The sequence below is a fragment of the Balaenoptera physalus genome (assembly GCF_965194825.1).
Source record: "Balaenoptera physalus genome assembly, chromosome: 1".
Classification (NCBI taxonomy): Eukaryota; Metazoa; Chordata; class Mammalia; order Artiodactyla; family Balaenopteridae; genus Balaenoptera; species Balaenoptera physalus.
Window position 1 is genome coordinate 30642623 of NC_138882.1, and position 18604 is coordinate 30661226.

The window sequence follows — 18604 nt, forward strand, 5'->3', positions numbered from 1 at the left end:
TTGTGCTAGGCACTGGAAATACGGCAGTCAACATTGTTCTTGATAAGGGACAATATAAAAGACAAAAGCACTCATATTATAATCCATTCTGAACAGCCTACCTATTCTTCCTGCAATAATCATCTACTCTTGTAGTGGCACCCATCATTTCTGTGATGATGGCTCTCACATTTCTGTCACCAGCTCAGACTCCGAGTTGCCAACTCAATGGACCACTATGCAGACCATAGTGGTTTAGAGTGTGGATCCGGCTCCGATTGTGCTCATATTCTAATTCCACTCCTTACTAAGTATTTGGCCTTAATTGTTATGTGCCTCAGACCCCCTGTGTATTAAAGGGGGATAATGATAGTGCCTGCCTGACTTGCTTGTTCTGAAGACTAAAGCAGTAAGACCTCAATAAATGTTAACTGTTTTCACCAGTTGAATTTCGCAGATGAACTTCAAACTCACGGGGTCTGCAGTCAGATTTGCTCTGTTCATTGTTCACTCTAGTCACCCACTTTAGAAACCCAGGAGTCAGCTCTGTCTCTTTCCATTCCCCATCCCCACACATTCAATCCTCCCTCAGGTCCTGCAACAATTACCTCCTATTTCTGTGGTTCAGGACCTCATCATCTCTTCCTGGCCCTGCTGCTTGTTTCCTTGTTTCATTCCCACCAGTTCAGTGTCAGAGGAATTGGATAATGTCACTTCACTTCATTAACATTCCAGCACAATTCCCAAACTGGTGGCCTGAAGGCCAACTCAACAGGCAGATGTTTCGGGTTGTCCAGCAATACTAAACAATAAAATTTAATTTTAATGTCATCATGTGGGGCATACACTCCCTAGGTCAGCCTCAGTCTCCTCTATTCATAAGGTTTTACATGCATTTATGTCACATGTTTGTTCTGGTGCCCAAGACATTTGGGTTTCTGACCTCTAACATGAAGGGTAATGGGCCCAATCCTTAATATACCAGCCTTTCAGATCTGCATCCCACCACTTACCAGATCTACCCCTCCTACCACTCATTCTCTCAGAGCTTATGCTCCTGACATTTCTAACCTCCCTGCCTTTGTTCACACCCTTTATTCTGCCAGACTTGTCCTCCCAACTCTGCTTGTTGAAACTGTAGAGTCTCAAGATCCTTCAAGATCTTTTTCAAATTTCTCTACCCCCATGAGGCCATTCCACATCCACCTAATTTGGCAGTCATCTGCCACTCAAGTTATTAGCTATTTTAATCACAGAGTATTTTGCTAAAACCTATGGAAATTCTCCTTATAAACCAGCAGATATACACCACACCTGCTAAACTCCATTATGATCCACGGGTTAAGAATCCCTTCTAATCAGATGCAATATCTATGTCTCTTACTTGAATCCTACAGAATGTTGGTGACCTTTTCCTTAAGCTACTTATAGTTTCTACCTTGATTTATAGCTTGTTTTTGTTCTCTCCCAACTGCCACCACTCCTTCACACCCCAGCCCACCCATGCTCACAGTTGTGCATCAGATATGCTCAGTGTTTAATTATTGAATTGAACTGAATTATTTATAAAGCCTGGATACCAGTCTGTGACCTGACTAAGCAGTTACTATTTTACAAAAATTGCATTGCTATAAGATTGGAGAAAGTTATCATTTTATAATTATACAAGAGACAAACATACCTTTCTGGTAATGTTTGTTTGCCAGACTGTTTTCTGTGCTATAACTGCCCTTACACATTTATTTCTTTTGAATTATTTATGACAGCCATGTCTTAGTAATGCAAAAAATGTGTGCAAAGAATTGAGTAATTTAACTTTTATTTTAGGTCCAAATAAGAATGTTGAAGTTGGCGAATGAAACATCCGGCCTTTTAAAATATTTATTTATTTTCACATTCAGTGGCATTACATTCATTTGTTTCCATCAGGTCACTCTTACTGACCAGTTTTCTCTGTCATTGGTATTTGGTGTCTTAGTGGCTCTGATGCATTTTTTAAGATGCTCACAGGCCACATTCATGGTTGATCAGATCCTACCGCTCTCCCACTCATGCTAGACTTGGCTACACTTTGTAGGAAAACGTTAAAGAATCTTTCATGTTCAAGCCACACTGGGCTAGCTAATGGATTATCCTCACAACACTTTCACCTATACGATAGTTTGAAACATCTCCACCCTATAAGACTGCCAGTCTGGTTCCAAATAAGATATCCTTAAAGCCTTTTTTTACTGTGGTGGTCTTTCAAGTCAATGTTGGTTATATTCTTGGGGGAAAAAAACTAAATTATCTATTTAAGGGTTAAACAATACTAAATTATTAAACCATACTAATTATTGAAGTAAGTTTTCCCATTCTCACCCACCTACCTATCCCCACGCAAGCCCATGCCATGGTTCCTAGTTTATGGCCTTTGACTAGACAGTTACCAGCAACGGCTGGACTGCCTCCCACTTCCTTAGAGAGGGTCTTCCCACTCCAGATTTTTAAGAAGGTGACTTCCCATGAGCTGAAAAACTGGTTACAGCCAAACAATTTGCAAATAAATTGATGCCATTGGTGTAACGTTGTTACATGATAGGGTTTCCACATTTCAAATTTTACTCTATTTTTGAATATTCACACTTTCTATAGCATCCTATCTCACAAACTTGAGAGAGATGTTGGTTGTATATGTATTGAAAGGAATCAGAAACACCAAAGGGACACAGACATGACATCATAGTCTCAATAGAGTTGTGCTTTGAGTTTTTGTGGCAGTTAAGCTCTGGGAACTAACTGAATCATAAGAGTTGTATCTTCATACCCCAGTCCATGTTTTTAAAGTTAGGAAAGCAATGCATTAAACAATGTTGGAACACCTTGAGCAATGTTCTATTCCAAGCACCAGGTAAGGAGGGTGTGGTGAATGCTAAGATGAAAAACACAGTAGATCTGTGAACAACATAGATGAGTCAAAGGTTCATTATGACACAGAACAAAAAGAAATAATACCTTTCAAAAATTCTGGCTGAATGTTTCCCTTATGAAAGGCAGGGCAGAAGCAGCTTGGGGTGTTCATTCTTGATTCAAATCCATGGAAATAGCCATAGGAGAATGCAGTTGAGGTCATTAGATGTGGGAGTTCATTCATGGAAGTTTAGGAAGCCAATAAACAACACCCTTCTCTTACCGTCCTGAGCTCCAGGCCATTTTTTAAAATACCTCCAGGAATCAGACAGATGGTGATTAAACTATCAGCTTTATCACTGATGAAGCCAGAATGGAAAACGTAGTTTAGATATGTGGTCAAAATTGGACCTCCTACTACTTTCCCAAGAATTAAACATGCCCAAGTTAAAGGCGTGGCCACTGCAAATCTGTAGGCTGCTTCTGTGCATGCCCCATGGAGGGCAGGAGCCAAATGTCCAGACAGAGACTAAGCTGCTCTGAATGAGGACAGGCCTGCACTGTGCCTGCTGCTGCGGCTGCTGTATTTATTCCCTAAGGATGTCACTCTTTCTTCCATGGGAGGAGTAAGTGAGGGAGCGGGAGGTAGAAAGAAGATGGAAGTTACCCTTTTCAATATAATTCCTGCTGACAGTAAGGAAGGGAGGGAGGGAAATCTGTTTGAGCCACACCACAGCAGAGCTTGGCAAGTGCATTCATAATTTTCATATGTAAAGTGCAACAGGTCGCTTCATGGCCTGGAACCTTCTCTGAAGAGTGTAGGTGTGGCAAAAGTGTGCATATAATTGGATAATAATAATAATAGCAAACGCTTGTTATTCTTTGTGGGGGACACTGTCCTAAGCAGATTATATGTGTTTATTTAATCACTGCAACAACCCTATGAGCATTATTATCATCCCTTCTTGACAGAGAGATTAAGGAACTGGTCTGCTACTGACACAAAAGGTTAAGGAACTTGCCCAGAGTCATGCTGGAGGAGGTTGTGAGAGCTAGAATTCGAGCCTGAGTCCTTGCTCCACCCTCTCAAGCAGATAATCACCCTGACTGGCTGGCCATTGCACTCAGGGTTGCCAGCCAGCCCAGCGGTGGCCCAGACCAGAGGAAAACAGTCTCTTTTCACCATTCTGAGATGTTTCTAGAGCTACATGGACAAGGAGGAGATGAGAACCAACGGGGCTGGGAGTATAGGTGTAACATTTCATTTTAAAAGCTAGGTAGCCTCCTGCCCTGGTTGTTCCGCCACTGTGGTGTCAGAAAAGTGTCACAGTCCTGCCCATGAAGGAATCACTGAAGGGGGCAACCCGGGAACCTCTGCTCCAAGCTACCAAGGAATGAATCAGGAGGAAGGGAACAGACAGAGGACAAAGCATTTCTCTGGAACAAGAGGGGGATCCTTTGTTTTGAAAAATTTCAGAGCTTTTCTATACTTCAAGGTCTCAAAGCAGACCCTGAATACTAAAAGAGTTTGTTAAATTATAATATACAAATGAAAACCCACTAAGTTCTATCCACTTGCCCCTTCTTCCCACAATTAGATGACTTGGCTTCAAAGAAGAGTAGTATGAGATTTATACATTTGGTGGTTTTTTTTTTTTTTTAGAAAAGATGTTCTCTCTCTCCGATTTCCTTAAGTATTTCATCTTTGCATGAATAAGAAGGGGGCAAATGGGTGCAATTCGCATTGATGTTAATATCCTGGTACATACATGGGGCCAGGTGTTTATTGTACAAGCCTGAAAGGCAGATACAGTCACTCAGGTCTGGCCCAACATTTTGTCAAAAGAGAGTAGATCCTTGGAGGGTTTGAAAAGGGGATCAAATGTAATGAACTGAAAGTGGCATGATCTCAGCTTCCTCGCTGCTCATTAAGAAGATGAGAGAAAACAGGAATGATAGGAGACGCTGTAGTAACATTTTGGAATCATTTTCAACTCTTCTAAAGAAGCAGGATAAAACTAAAGTAGTCCAAAAAATAACTGAAATGTGTTTCCAATTTGTTTCATCCCCTTCCACTCTCAACCCCATTCTTTTAAAATTCCTCCCATTAACATTCTCTGGTCACTGTTTTATCTATTGATTTTCCTTTGACTAGCCAAGAAATCGATGTATGAATTCCTTACAGCCAAAAGTCAAAGATGCCAAAGGAATAATGGTACTTATAAAAGATGAAGCACTGATGGAAGGAAGGAAGGGAGGGAGGGAAGGAAGGGAGGGAAGGAGGGGAAAAGAAAAAGCAACACCCTCATTGATTCTACTGTCAACTGACAAAAAATGCACAACCTAGAAGTTGAGAAATATGTTTTGTCAGACAGACATACTGAAGATTTAAGCCTGGGAGACAGGCTTTCAGATAGCTCTGAAAAGTAACAGAGGAGCCAGGATATATAGGAGTTTTGCAAAAACAAGCCAGGTAGTTGAACATCAAAAGATTTCTGCTAACTAAAGAAAAAACAAACATTTCAAGTTAATGAATTTAGCACCTTTCTATGTATGGGAAGATGCAAGAGTCTGGGCTCATTGAAATCATTCCTTTGATATGAACCTTATCTAGGGCCAGTATCCTATTTTTCTCCATCCTGAAACCCCTCTGGGTGAATAGTCTGGGGTGATTGCAGACAAGAAATTTATTTGTGAGTTCCTTACAGCCAAAAGTCAAAGATGACAAGTGGAGAGTGGAACTTTGGAAAGTAACATCCTTTGTCTACTTATATGGCAGGCAACATTCTTCGTCCACACTATGAAGGAACACTGTGAGGTATCTACACAGCATTATTGGGCAAAAGAGCCAGGACTGAAATCACAGGACATTATTCTGTGATCTTGCAAGTCACTTCCCCTTTGGGGAGCTCAGTTTCCTTAATTTTGAAATAAGGTTGAACTAGCTGTTCTCTAAGGATCTTACATTCTCCTTTTTTCAATTAGTCACGTTCCTTCTGGCAAGCATTTTTATTCCCACTTGGTAACAAAGAAAATAAGACATCAGGAAGTTAAGTGGTGTAGACCACCCACTGTGGAAGTGAAGGGGCCAGAGAGCACATTTCTGAGCAAGAGGCTGTCTTTGAGCTGCTAAGATTCAATTCTTTATTTTCCATCCCTAGTAACAAAAATTTCACCGTGAGGGCAGAAACAAAATCAAGTTAGATCTCCTAGTGATTAAGTTTCCTGCAGTAACTCAGAATATAAATCAGCAGCTAACTGGATGCATGGGAGTTGCTCACAGTTGCAAGTTCTTTTGTCTTTGTCAAGAAAATTAAAGAAATACTTGTTCACACTTCTATAAAACCATGAAAACAACAAACCAGACATCCATAAATGATAGATTGAACTGTGGTTCGGCTAATCTGAATTAATTATTCTGAGTTACAGAAAAGAACGATGCTAATGCCTCCCCTTATTCTGCTGACAAGAGCATCCATCAGATGCCTGCTTTGGCTTCTGCATCACCAGTAAAACCCACTAAACCAAGCCTGTCTCCCTTCATGCTGCCTCTCATGTCCTGAGTTTCAGAAGGGGTTTCTTTTTTTCTCTCACTACATTTCCTTTCATAACTCCCTTCCACTAATTTTGAGAAAATAAAGAAAAATATTCTTTTGGTATAATTACATTTCCCCTAATTCTTATTTTGCTTTGAAATGGAGACTGCTAATATAAATAGAAATTCCAGGGCAGAAAAAACGAGGACATGCCTATAAACAGTAGGACTTAACCCTCACCCAAGGGAACTTCTAGTTCCTCTTTATAAGTAATTCTTCCCAAAGATGAAATATTAAACTAATCTTTCAGCTTCCCTGCTCACTAGCTGTGTGTTTGGACAAGTCCCTTAATCTCTCCATACCTCAGTTTCCTTACCTGTGCAATGGGTTGTTGTGAGGTTTAAATGAACACAGACTTGTGAAGCATTTAGAACAGTGTCTGGTGCAGTGAGCACTATAGTGAACTAGTACTACCTCTGTTGCTATTTCTCCCTCAGCAGTAAGTTATAATATATCTGCTGGATTGTCTCAAACCCAAACACTTCAGAAAATTTTTGCTCTGGTTGAAAAATCTTCAAAACAAAAGCCAATTTCTTTTTTTTTTCCATCTTCACTTGATACCAGCCTAAACCAAATATGTATATTTAGAAATGGTTTTGAGTCATTCTAGGATTGGGAGAATGATACAGAGAGGAAGTAAGATTCTCTTTACATCTCTAGAGGGCAAAGCTTGGCTTCTTCCATTGCCTTTCGATTCTAAAGCTGTAATGTAGTCACAGCAGAACGATGTCAGAGATTGCAGATAAAAGCTCACAAAAAGCGGCTTACACAACAGGGGGAAAGGAACACTAAATCTTTGTTTAGAATACGGTCATTGGGAATATTTGTTGCTGGAGAAAATCTAAGTAGAGTGACCACTTGCATGTTGATGATGATAAATGGTACATAAGGGGAGCCCTGGGGATGATAAATGCTGAGAATGTTGATAAATATGTTTCCCTCCATCCGATCATACCTAAAGGGACAACCATCATTCATAATTAGGTGCCATTAAAATAAACATTTTTATTTTATTGCTTCCAGGGTTTCCATTAGCTTTTTTTTTTTAACATCTTTATTGGAGTATAATTGCTTTACAATGGTGTGTTAGTTTCTGCTTTATAACAAAGTGAATCAGCTATACATATACATATATTCCCATTTCTCCTCCCTCTGTGTCTCCCTCCCACCCTCCCCATCCCATCCCTCTAGGTGGTCACAAAGCACCGAGCTGATCTCCCTGTGCTATGCGGCTGCTTCCCACTAGCTATCTATTTTACATTTGGTAGTGTATATATGTCCATGACACTCTCTCACCCTGTCACATCTTACCCTTCCCCCTCCCCATATCCTCAAGTCCATTCTCTAGTAGGTCTGTGTCTTTATTCCCGTCTTGCCACTATTTCCATTAGCTTTTAAAGAATTGGTTCGTCAGATTTCCAGATTAAAATGTGTGATGGTATGCATTCCAACACAAGGTACATAACAGATTCAGCAACTGGAAGACAGAGAAACATGGAAAATGTTTCAGGAGCACCACTTGGCCTTAGGTTTTAATGGGCGAAGTCTCTTCCCCAAATGCAGCCTTTCTGTATGCCTTTACACAGAGCCATTATTGCCTTCATTCGTTCATTCCCCCTAAATGCTTCCTGCATTGCTGCCTGGGCCACTTCCTGTTTCAACTGGAACCGTGTTGACTACCTAGTACTCCCTCTACAGTGTGACTTAGGATAGAAGAGTAGCAGTCAGCACACATTGAGTGCTGGTCACTGTGCTTACTGCACTAACTTGTCTGCTTACTGCACTCACAGCCGTGTGATGTGGATGGTCTGGGGATAAGGAGGTGTCATTGCCCTCAAGCCAAAAACCAGCCTGCATGCTCTAGATGAGCAAGGTGCTTGTAACAAGGAGGAAGAGTGACATTGTGGCCACCTGCAGGATGTAAGGAAGCTGGTTTTAGGAAAGACTTATGGGGTTCGGACCTTGTGCAAGGTTTTGTTGGGGAGGGTATAAGTAATCAAGGGCTTTGCTCATGATTGGAGAAGGGCTCAGGAGAAGGGCAACTTTGTGATTGGGTGTTTTAATAAGTTATCTGGGAACTTCCCTGGTGGTCCAGTGGTTAAGAATCTGTCTTTCAATGTAGGGGACGCGGGTTTGATCCCTGATCAGGGGAACTAAGATCCCACGTGCCACAGGGCTACTCAGCCCACGCGCCACAACTAGAGAGAAGTCCGTGCGCCACAATGAAAGAGCCTGTGTGACGCAACTAAGACGCGATACAGCCAAAAGTAAATAAATAAATAATTTTTTAAATGCAATGTGATTAAAATTTTTTAAAAAATAATAAGTCATCTGTAAGGGAGGGGGATGAAGCAAGGCTAAAGCTGTGATTAGTAAAGAAGTAGCAGTGACCCATATTAGCCAGGATCGGGGGGTCTTTGGTCATTTCTGTGGCTTGGACAATGCTCATGTTTTGTCTGTGTTCACACACAATTACAGAGAGGTCTTTTTTTTTTTGTCTCAATTTCATCCTGGACAGTCAACAGAGTGGCCTTGTCTGACGCTAGTGTTCTGTGAAAGAGTTCATGTTTAACAGGAGATCACCAGGGCATAGCTTGAATGCCAGGTCAGTTCTTAGAAATATCAAGGCCAAGCTGACAGTCCTGTGCCAGCTTCTGGGCGTCAAGGGCTATTTCTCATTCTCAGTGGTGTTAAGAAGTTGAAGAGCTAGGCCAAAGTCATACAGCTCATGAGTTGAAGAGGCATAATATTAATACAACTCAATCTGGTGCCTAAGCTCAAACACTTACAAATGATTTGCTCTCATTTGGCTTTTATGAAACATCTGTTTTCATCTTCCTGGATTTCCCAGGAGAATCCAGCTAAGCTTCCTGGCATATTCTGTGGAATGAATTGGATTGAGTCTTGAGAGCAACACTGACTTCAGTAAGAATCCAAGTCTAATGTGACCTAAATACAATCTATTTCAATGACAGTCTCTTGCCCTCCTCTTCTGTGCCTTTGTCAGAAATCAGATCTTGTTCAAGTATTCATGTGTATGGTTAGAAACACCCTTAGTTAGTGATCTCCTGCCTTTTAGCTCCAGCCACTCAGTTTGATAGAAGTGTCTTGAGGTTAATAAAGTGAACCCCTTTTTAAATAAAGTATTCTTTTAGTATGGTAGAAAGTGCTGAGGAAATTTCTCTCAAGGGCATAGGGGTACAGACAGCCTAAGGCAGGTGAAGCAGTGAAAATAAACAGACTAAGGAGACAAAACACACAGAGTTCAGAGATAAGCTCTGCTACATATTTGCAGTTACCTTGGGCAAGATTAGTGACCATGGCCTCAGTGCTCTTAACTTTAAAATGGGAATTAGAACATCTACCTTAAAACGTGTACTGTTAACATAACAAACCTTAACATGTAACTTTATGGTTTCTGTCTGTGTCCCCTGCTACGCTCCATGCTCTGAGCCCCCAAGGGCGGGAACCAGGTCTGACTTGTTCCCTCCTGCAGCCTCAGAACCCGGCATGGGACCGTTCCGGCACCAGCTCAACCTAACCACAAACAGTCTCTGAGGAATGAATTTTATGCGCTCACACTTGACTGAGTGTGTGGAATCTGTTGGTAGTTAAAGTAAAATCGTTCATGGATAAAGAATTCTGCCATATCTGTTCCTGATTCAAACAAAGGATGTAGTAGAAGCATCCTCAGCAGGCAGAGAAGAAAGGTGGACCTTGGTATAGCTGAAGCTAACACTGTTTGAGCCAGGCACTGAGCTAACTCTTTTACATACATGTTTTCATCTATTCTTTGTAGCAATTCTATGATGTATACCCATTTACAGATAAAGGAAGCGAAGAGGTTAAGTACCTTGCCCTTGGTGGAGTTAGTCTGTCTTCAGAGCCTGTTCTGGGAGATGACTTCCTGTGTCTTGTTAGGTCATATGGAGAGGTCTCTCTCTCTCTCTCCCCTGTTCCTCTGCAGGGGAAAGCTGTCAGAGCTGCTACCCTGGCACCCTTCTAGATTTCAAATTTCACATTAACACTTACCCAGATTATTCACGCCATACCATATTGCAGAGTGGTTGCTTTCTTCCTAGGTATGGGGAACTTGCACTAGTGTAGTGAGTACTTCACTTAATATTATTCTGTGTATTAGGAAAGAGTCAGTAGAGAATGACAGGGGGCAGTGGCTTTGTTCCGCAATGACAGCAGAGATGATGTAACCCCCATGTGGAGACTAGGGGACACCTGTTCCCAAGGAAAGAGGTACACAGGAGAGCACCGTATTCTTGTCCAGCCTTTGAACAGAAGACTCCAAACATACTTGTTTGCCATGTGTTGCAAGTAACCTGAAATCTCTAAAGGTCTGATGTGGAAAAACAAAGGATACCAAAGAGATCCAAACATACAAAAAGCCAATCATGGCCACCGAGTTCAACTTTTGGTCACAAAAATCAAACGATTCCCTGGATTTGTACTTTCATGGCATTCTGCCTCTGGCTCTACTGGGCTTGGATAGAGCTGTGGATAAGGTAGTTTCCACTCAAAAGACTGTGTCAGGTTCTGTACCCCATTGTTGGTAGGTGCAGGAAACATGGTTAGAGGACAGTTGGCTCATTGACCAATATAAGAACTGTCATTGATGCCATCACTGAGCACCGTGCTTGTGAAAGTATTCCAGGTGGATCTCTGGGGCCAGCACGGCCACAGGTTTTATGTGTCCATGTCCAGGTTTGCTGCTCCAGGGCCCTTGGCACCAGAAGAGAGGTTCTTGTTAGATTCGGGTGCTCAGGATCAGAGGTCCTCAGACTGACCTAGAACCAGGGCTTCTGGGTTGAGAAGGAAGCTAGTTTTCATCTCTGACCACCATAAATTCATCTTGAAGGCCAGGTATTCATTTGGTAAACATTTTCCAAGCAAGCACTATAGCCCAGCACTGGAAATAAAAATATGAACTTGATGCGTTCAGAGACTGTAGAGTCACTTAGGGGAAACAGACACACAAAATTTTTAAAACTATAATACAGCATAAAAATGTGCCACATCAGAAATATGTGCAAGTATGGTACTAGACAAAGCAGGAAACATGTCCAGAAAAACCTTCACAGAATTAACAGCAGTAGACCCATGGGTTGCTTACTAGCCATGTGCTAAGGTCAGTATAGCATAAGGGACCAAGCACACAGGCTTTGAAGTTAGACCAAAGCTCAAATCTTAGCTGTGTCATTTACCATTCAGCAAATAACCATCCAAACCTCAGTTTCCTTCTATGTAAAGTGGAAGGAATAAATACCATTATACCTACTATCGAGATGAAAGGCACAGTGCAGCAGTTTCCTAGGGCTTCTAAACCACAAACTTGGTGGCTTAAAAGAGCAGGACTTTTTCTCTCACAGGTCTCTGAAGGTGCTAATGGAGACTATTTCCTGTCCCCCTAGCCTCTGGTAGTGGCCAGCAATCCTTGGCACATTGGCTTGCTGATGCATCATTCCAGTGCCTGTCTTCATATGTTCATCTCCCCTGTGTGTATGTGACACAGTGTCCAAATTTTCCTTTTCTTATAAGGATGCCAGTCATATTAGATTTAGGGCCTACCATAATTCAGTATGATTTCATCTTGATTGCATCTGCAAAAACCATATTTCCTAATAAGGTCACATTCACAGGTTCTGTGTAGAAATGACTGGGATGAGGGGACACTATTCAACACAGTACACACAACAAGTGAGCCCTCAGTCAATACTAGCTATTAAAATTAGGATTATTATTAAATTCTAACAGCAAAACTTGTAGATAGATATTATCCTCATCGAACAATAAACTAGAATTTAAGGATTAAGTAATTTACCCAAGGCTAGTCAACAAGTAAGCTGCAGAACCAAGATGAAAATCTGCCTCATCTGACTTTAAAACCTGGGAGGGTCGCCAGCCACATTCAGGCAGGAGCCAGAAGGAGCTGATCTTGACACACAAACAGAAGTCTCTGGTCAGTATTCAGAGGCAGGTTGGGCAGGGAGAAGGGAATGCATGGTGGGCAGGAAATTGATGTCCCAAAGCCATAGATGGCAAGGCTGGAAGACCCCTGTAGACTTTATAAGCCCAACCCCTTCATTGTTCAGAAAAGGAAAAAAAGGACTCAGAATTGGATGACTTGCCCGAGACCCTATAATCTGGCCTCAGGTCATTGTTGTTTGTCCCTTTTTTCCTGAGGATGGCCCCAGGCCAGGCCAGCCCTCTGGACATGCACTAACCTTGCCTGTGTCTGGCAGGCAAGGAAACGTGTCAGGGAGGGGCAGCTGCTTACTTATGTGGGAACCTGAGTCTCAGCTCCGCTGACCCCACTCCCACCACCAGACAAAAAGCCTATTTATAAAGCTAAACTGATACAAAGTTGAAAACCCTGAAATTATCAAGGCTTCCTTGGAGAAGATAATGTGGCAGCATTGACTCAATCTGGGAAAAGGCGCAGAAGTGTGAAGGTCAAATGCAGAGTCTACTATTCCTGAGATTCTATCAGCAGAGACTGTGCAAACAGCAAGGTGGGCCCCATCTCAACCTGGAATGGGATTAGCAATTATTAGCAGTTATGCTAAACAGTTTTTGAAAATCCCTGAGATTAGAAAACACATAAGTATGTGTAAGTCTCTCCCCTTCCCACTGTTAAGGCCTGGGTATTGAAGGCCTTGCCCCCAACTCCCTCATCCTATCTCCACAGCCAGGCAAAGGAACCTTTCCAGTTCATAGCCTGTCCACACCCCCTCTGCCTCATTACCTCCCTCCCCATGTCCTCCTGCATAAATGCTAAACTGCTTATCCCAGCACAAAGGCCTCTGGGAATCTGACACACATGTCCCACCAGTTTTACCCCCTGCCATCAAATTATAGTATTTACCCACTCACACACACATACACATTCTCTCTTATCTCCCTCAGCTTCAGCGGCACAACTCTGATTCTATCCCACCGACCTCAGTGCCTTTGCACATACCTGATACGCCCTCCCCACTCTAGTTCCTCCCACTTTCTTAACCTTTCTTAACTGTCCTTAATGTTTGTGTCCATTCAATTCTAGAAATCTGTTCTAAAGCAATCCTTGTACAGGCGCACAGAGATGTATGTACAAGGATGCTCGTTCCTTTATATTTTGTATTAGAGGAAAAATAAGGACAGGTCCATCAGCAGGTTAAATAACTTGTGTCCATCTATTCTGTGGTCACCGTGGAGCTGCTAAAATGATGCCAGCCAGGTATAGCTGAATGTGGAAAGATCTCCATGATGCACTGTGTTAGGGAGTCCTAATAGGAAAGGAGAGATGGGCCCCTACACAGTTGGTGACCTCTCCTATAATCCTGAAAAGAGTATTGAGTAGGGGGGTGGAGGAAAGGAATGAAGTTAAACACCTTCCAAGGTGTCCCTGACAAACCCCTCACTGGGTGTTCAGATCATGAGGCATGGGTATTTATGCTGTTAAGACCAAAATTTCACTTTTTCACTTTCATTGACTAAATCAGAAATCATCTATAATTTTTCAAAGTGATAATGGACTTGAAGCCAGTGCTGCTATGTTCCTGAGTGTATTTGATCAAGGGTAAGAAAACCTGCATCAGATTCTGAATCTACCCCTGACTAGATCTCTCACTCAGGGAGATATATTTTTGCTTACCTGTGTAAGATTTACTTTCCTCATCTGTGCATCGAGGGAGGTGGACAAAATAATCTCTATGATATCTTTGTTGCAAGATTCTATTGGTCTCTTACTCTTGAGGCTTGTGCAATGTTAATAAGAATAATAATTGCTAATATATTTTAAGTGGTTACGATGTGATAGGCACTATTCTAAGCCCATAAAGTATATTAACGGTGTTATGCATCATAGCAATTTTATGAAATAAATACTATTGTCTCCTTTTTATGGAAGACGAAAATGATGCCCAGAGATTAAGTATCTTAAAAGTCACACAGGGCTTCTCTGATGGCGCAGTGGTTAAGAATCTGCCTGCCGATGCAGGAGACACGGGTTCAAGCCCTAGTCCGGGAAGATCCCACATGCCGCAGAGCAACTAAGCCCATGCACCACAACTACTGAGCCTGTGCTCTAGAGCCCATGCTCCATAACAAGAGAAGCCACCACAATGAGAAGCCTGCACACCACAACGAAGAGTAGCCCCCGCTCGCCACAACTAGAGAAAGCCTGCACGCAGCAACAAAGACCCAATGCAGCCAAAAATAAATTAAAAAAAAAAAAAAGTCACACAAAGTCACACAGCTAGAAATTTGTAGAGTTGGAACCTAATTCCAGGCAATCCGATTCCAGAATCCATGATCTAAACCATTCTGTTATGCTGCAACTAAAAGTCAATCTTTATATTGCTGCATGATTTAAGGATTCATACCAAAAAATTTAATGTTGAAGAAAACAATCTGAAGAGCTGATATAAAAAGTGTAGGTGAATATGGAAAAATTATCTATAAGAGCTCAAATGCAAAACTCCAGCAAAAGTTTTCCTTAAATATTTAAGCATTTTGGGCTTCCCTGGTGGTGCAGTGGTTGAGAATCCTCCTGCCAATGCAGGGGACACGGGTTCAAGCCCTGGTCTGGGAAGATCCCACATGCCGCGGAGCAACTAGGCCCGTGAGCCACAACTGCTGAGCCTGCGCGTCTGGAGCCTGTGCTCCGCAACAAGAGAGGCCGCGATAGTGAGAGGCCCGCGCACCGCGATGAAGAGTGGCTCCCGCTCGCTGCAACTAGAGAAAGCCCTCGCACAGAAACGAAGACCCAACACAGCCAAAAATAAATAAATAAATAAATAAATTTATTAAAAAAAAAAAGAAATTTAAGCATTTTAATGACGCATCATTTCTGTATACCATAATGTGACTGTATCTACGTACTTACAGATACAGTGTATATATATAGCTGTTACAGTATAACAATTGCAAGAAAAAAATATCGCTATTACTATTATTGGCAGTCTTTTCTCTGAGAATACTACATTTTTTTCTCTGAGAGTAACACCATCACGTGTACACGACATTGATGCTTTTGATTTTAATTTCACAGATGAAAGAACTTGGTGTCATCTTCTACAACTGCAGCTGCCTGGTCCTAGATTTACAAAGGATATTCGCTTTATATAGTTCACTAAAATTCAAGAGCAGAGTACCTCAGACCTGGTCCAAGAGGCTCTATGGGGTCTATGACAATGAAAAGAAATTGCAGCTTCAGTTGAATGAAACCAAATCTCAAGCATTTGTGTCGGTGAGTTTTGCCCTCTTCTCCTCCTCCTCCTCCCCTCCTCCCTCCTTCCTCCAAAGGCCCTTTATTAAGTTGGAATGTTCAAGTGTGATCTTGTGTTGGGCAAAAATGAATTTGACAGATTAGTTCTGACACATCCCTTGAAGAGTTAAAATATATCCATTCTTATACTCAATCATATGCTGTCCCTAGTTATAATAATAATAATACATGTGAATAATCATTCCTAGTTTCAGATACTTTGCATTATCTGATTTGATCCCCCCAGTCACCCCTTAAGGTAGACCCAGGATTATGACTGTGTTACAAATGAAGATATTGAAGTTTATCTACTAGCACAAAGACCGTCAGATGGCAGGTGCCAAGAGAAACACAAGTGCCCAGGTCTTCTGATACCAGATGCTATTTTTGATGCCTTTCATCAATGATTTTCAGACTTGATCTTAGCAGTAGAACCCTCTGATGAAACAAATCTGAGGGAACCCCAGTGTGTAAAACAGACAAAAGCAGAACTATTGTATTTGATTGGGGCTGGAGGGCAAGAGGCCCATCCAAAAGGGCAGGGCACAGTTTCCAGGCCTCTGATTACACTTGAAAACCACCACCCCCTGCCCACACACCACAGCTATCCCCACAGTGTTGCTGAGAGTGGGCAACGTAAATATCTGGACCTACAGTCCTGGTCCTCAAACTTTAAAGTATCTAAGAACCAGACGGGGAACCTGTTTAAAATGCAAACTTACAGTCCCCCCATCCTCACCAGGATCTGATCCACTGGGCCTGGGTGAGACCTTAGAATTTTGATTTGAATCAGGCTTCTGAATTGATCCTGATGCTCTGGTAAACTTCTCTAAACCATGCTCCCAATTTAATATGGCTGTTTCTCCACTGTCAAGCAGTGCTTCTATGCCAACAACTTTTATGTCACTGAAGAGCTTTTCATGGAAAAGTGAATAGTAGGCTTTTTGTCTATTAAAATGAAAGCACATTTTGAAAATTTAGAAATCTAGCAGTAGAGAGAAAATTGAAGTTGCTTGTCTTAAACAAATTCACGTAAGTGTGAATAATATAAAATAGACTATGAAAGATTTTCGTCAAGTAGAACTAAAAAAAAAAAAACCCCTTTTTTTGGTATGTGTGGAGGTCAATAATGCAGTAGCGTGTAGCATATCATATAGGGCATTTTACTAATAAAATGCATATATTCAATTTTATTTGCTCTCAAGACAACCCTATAAGACAAGAAAACCAGATATCATTCTCAATTTGTAGATTAGTTGCAATAAGAAATTTGCCAAGGAACCACTAATCCAGATGGTAACATGACACCCCAGGAGTCCAGTAGAACAGACTGAAGCAGCAAGAAATAGATGAATTATAAGCAAATTTCAGATAGTTGCTGGATTTTGAATTTACAGTTTGAATCTTAGAGATGAGTGAATGTCATTGTTGCATAAATTTAAATTCTGACCCTTAAAAAAGTGGGGGAGTCCTCCTTTGTTGATCCCAAAGTTAACATATCTACTTCAGAGAGAGGGCCCAGGCCTTTAATAAAATCTATGAAAATGCAAGGGCTTTGCTGTATTCCAGGGCAAATTTATAAACTGATTTTTATTAAATGGTTTGCCACAAAATAAGTTGAGCTTTTTTAACAGTCCTTCAGGTATAGTCTTTTAAACCATGCAGCACCTTTATTTTCTATTTTTATTTATTTTATTATTTTAAATTATTTTATTTTCCATTTCTTATTAATATCTCAAGCCTACCTTTGAATTTCAGTTCAACAGATATTAATTGAACACCATTTTACAGAGGTATAAAATCTTACAGGCATAAGATAAATAAAAGTCAGTATTCCCAATATTGGAATTGGTATCATTTACTTAGAGCTCCTTGATCTCGCCTCTGTTATAGCATTTATCACATTTTTGTAACTATTTATTTATTATCTCTCCCACTATTTTATCAGGCTCTGAAGGTCATATACTGTACTCTCTTCATTATTGTTATTCCCAGTACCTCCCTCAAGCCTCCCTAAAGCAGCAATAAATGTTGGATTTGTTCTACTAGTAGTAATATCAATAAGAAGTTCCAGGATACATACAGTTTTCTGAGTATATGTGCCAAACAAATGCCAAGACAAATTTATTTAAGTTCAAAATATTTGTTGTAAAATATCTTAAAATAGTATATTATATTTTTATAAGCTGACTGTCCCAAGACTAAATTAACACACAAAATATATATATTTGAAGGCCTTAAGAATTATCATTACCAAAATTAGATTTTAGGTGATAACTTAGCATGGTTAAATATAAATTTGAAGTTATGATATAGATATGAATTATTTCTAATTTTCTCATGGAACACAAAGAGGCACTTGGTTAGATTTAAGTATGTGATCTCTAATAACTTGGGGCCAGATCATTCTAATTTTCTTACATTCCCCATTGAAATCAGAAGATAGGAACAATAGGCTGAGTTTTTGTCCTATTTTGTGGAGTTCTTTTTAGAACTCTTGAGATTATGCATTTGATTTCCAAGATAAAGACTAATTCGTTCAAGGTCTGTTTTTATTGATCTGGGTGCTAGACAGATTTCATTTCTTGTTGTTTATTGTTTAGTTCATTCATCCATCAATCATCTAAACTGAGATTTATTTAGTGAGTGAGGGCAGACATTGAATAGAACTTGGTGCTACTCTGAAAAATATAATTAAATACCCCTTTATAATCTCTGCTATATATTTTAATTACATTTTAATAGATTTATTGATATATAACTTACTACCATAAAATTCATCCTTTTAAAGTGTAAAACTCAGTGGGTTTTAGTATAGTCACAGAGTTTTACAATCATCTCCACCTTCTAATTTTAGAATATTTTCATCACCCCAAAG

The 18604-nt window shown here is 40.8% G+C and overlaps 1 protein-coding gene across 7 annotated transcripts in view; it reads left to right on the top strand.

Annotated features, from left to right (window-relative positions):
* The window catches only part of PLD5 (phospholipase D family member 5), a 463257-nt gene that overhangs the window by 409544 nt on the left and 35109 nt on the right, over positions 1-18604 (top strand). For all 7 annotated transcript variants that reach the window (XM_082470425.1, XM_082470424.1, XM_082470427.1 and 4 more), the window contains one exon: positions 15511-15708. In XM_082470425.1, coding sequence (XP_082326551.1) covers positions 15511-15708 — 198 coding nt within the window. The remainder of the gene's footprint in view (positions 1-15510; positions 15709-18604) is intronic.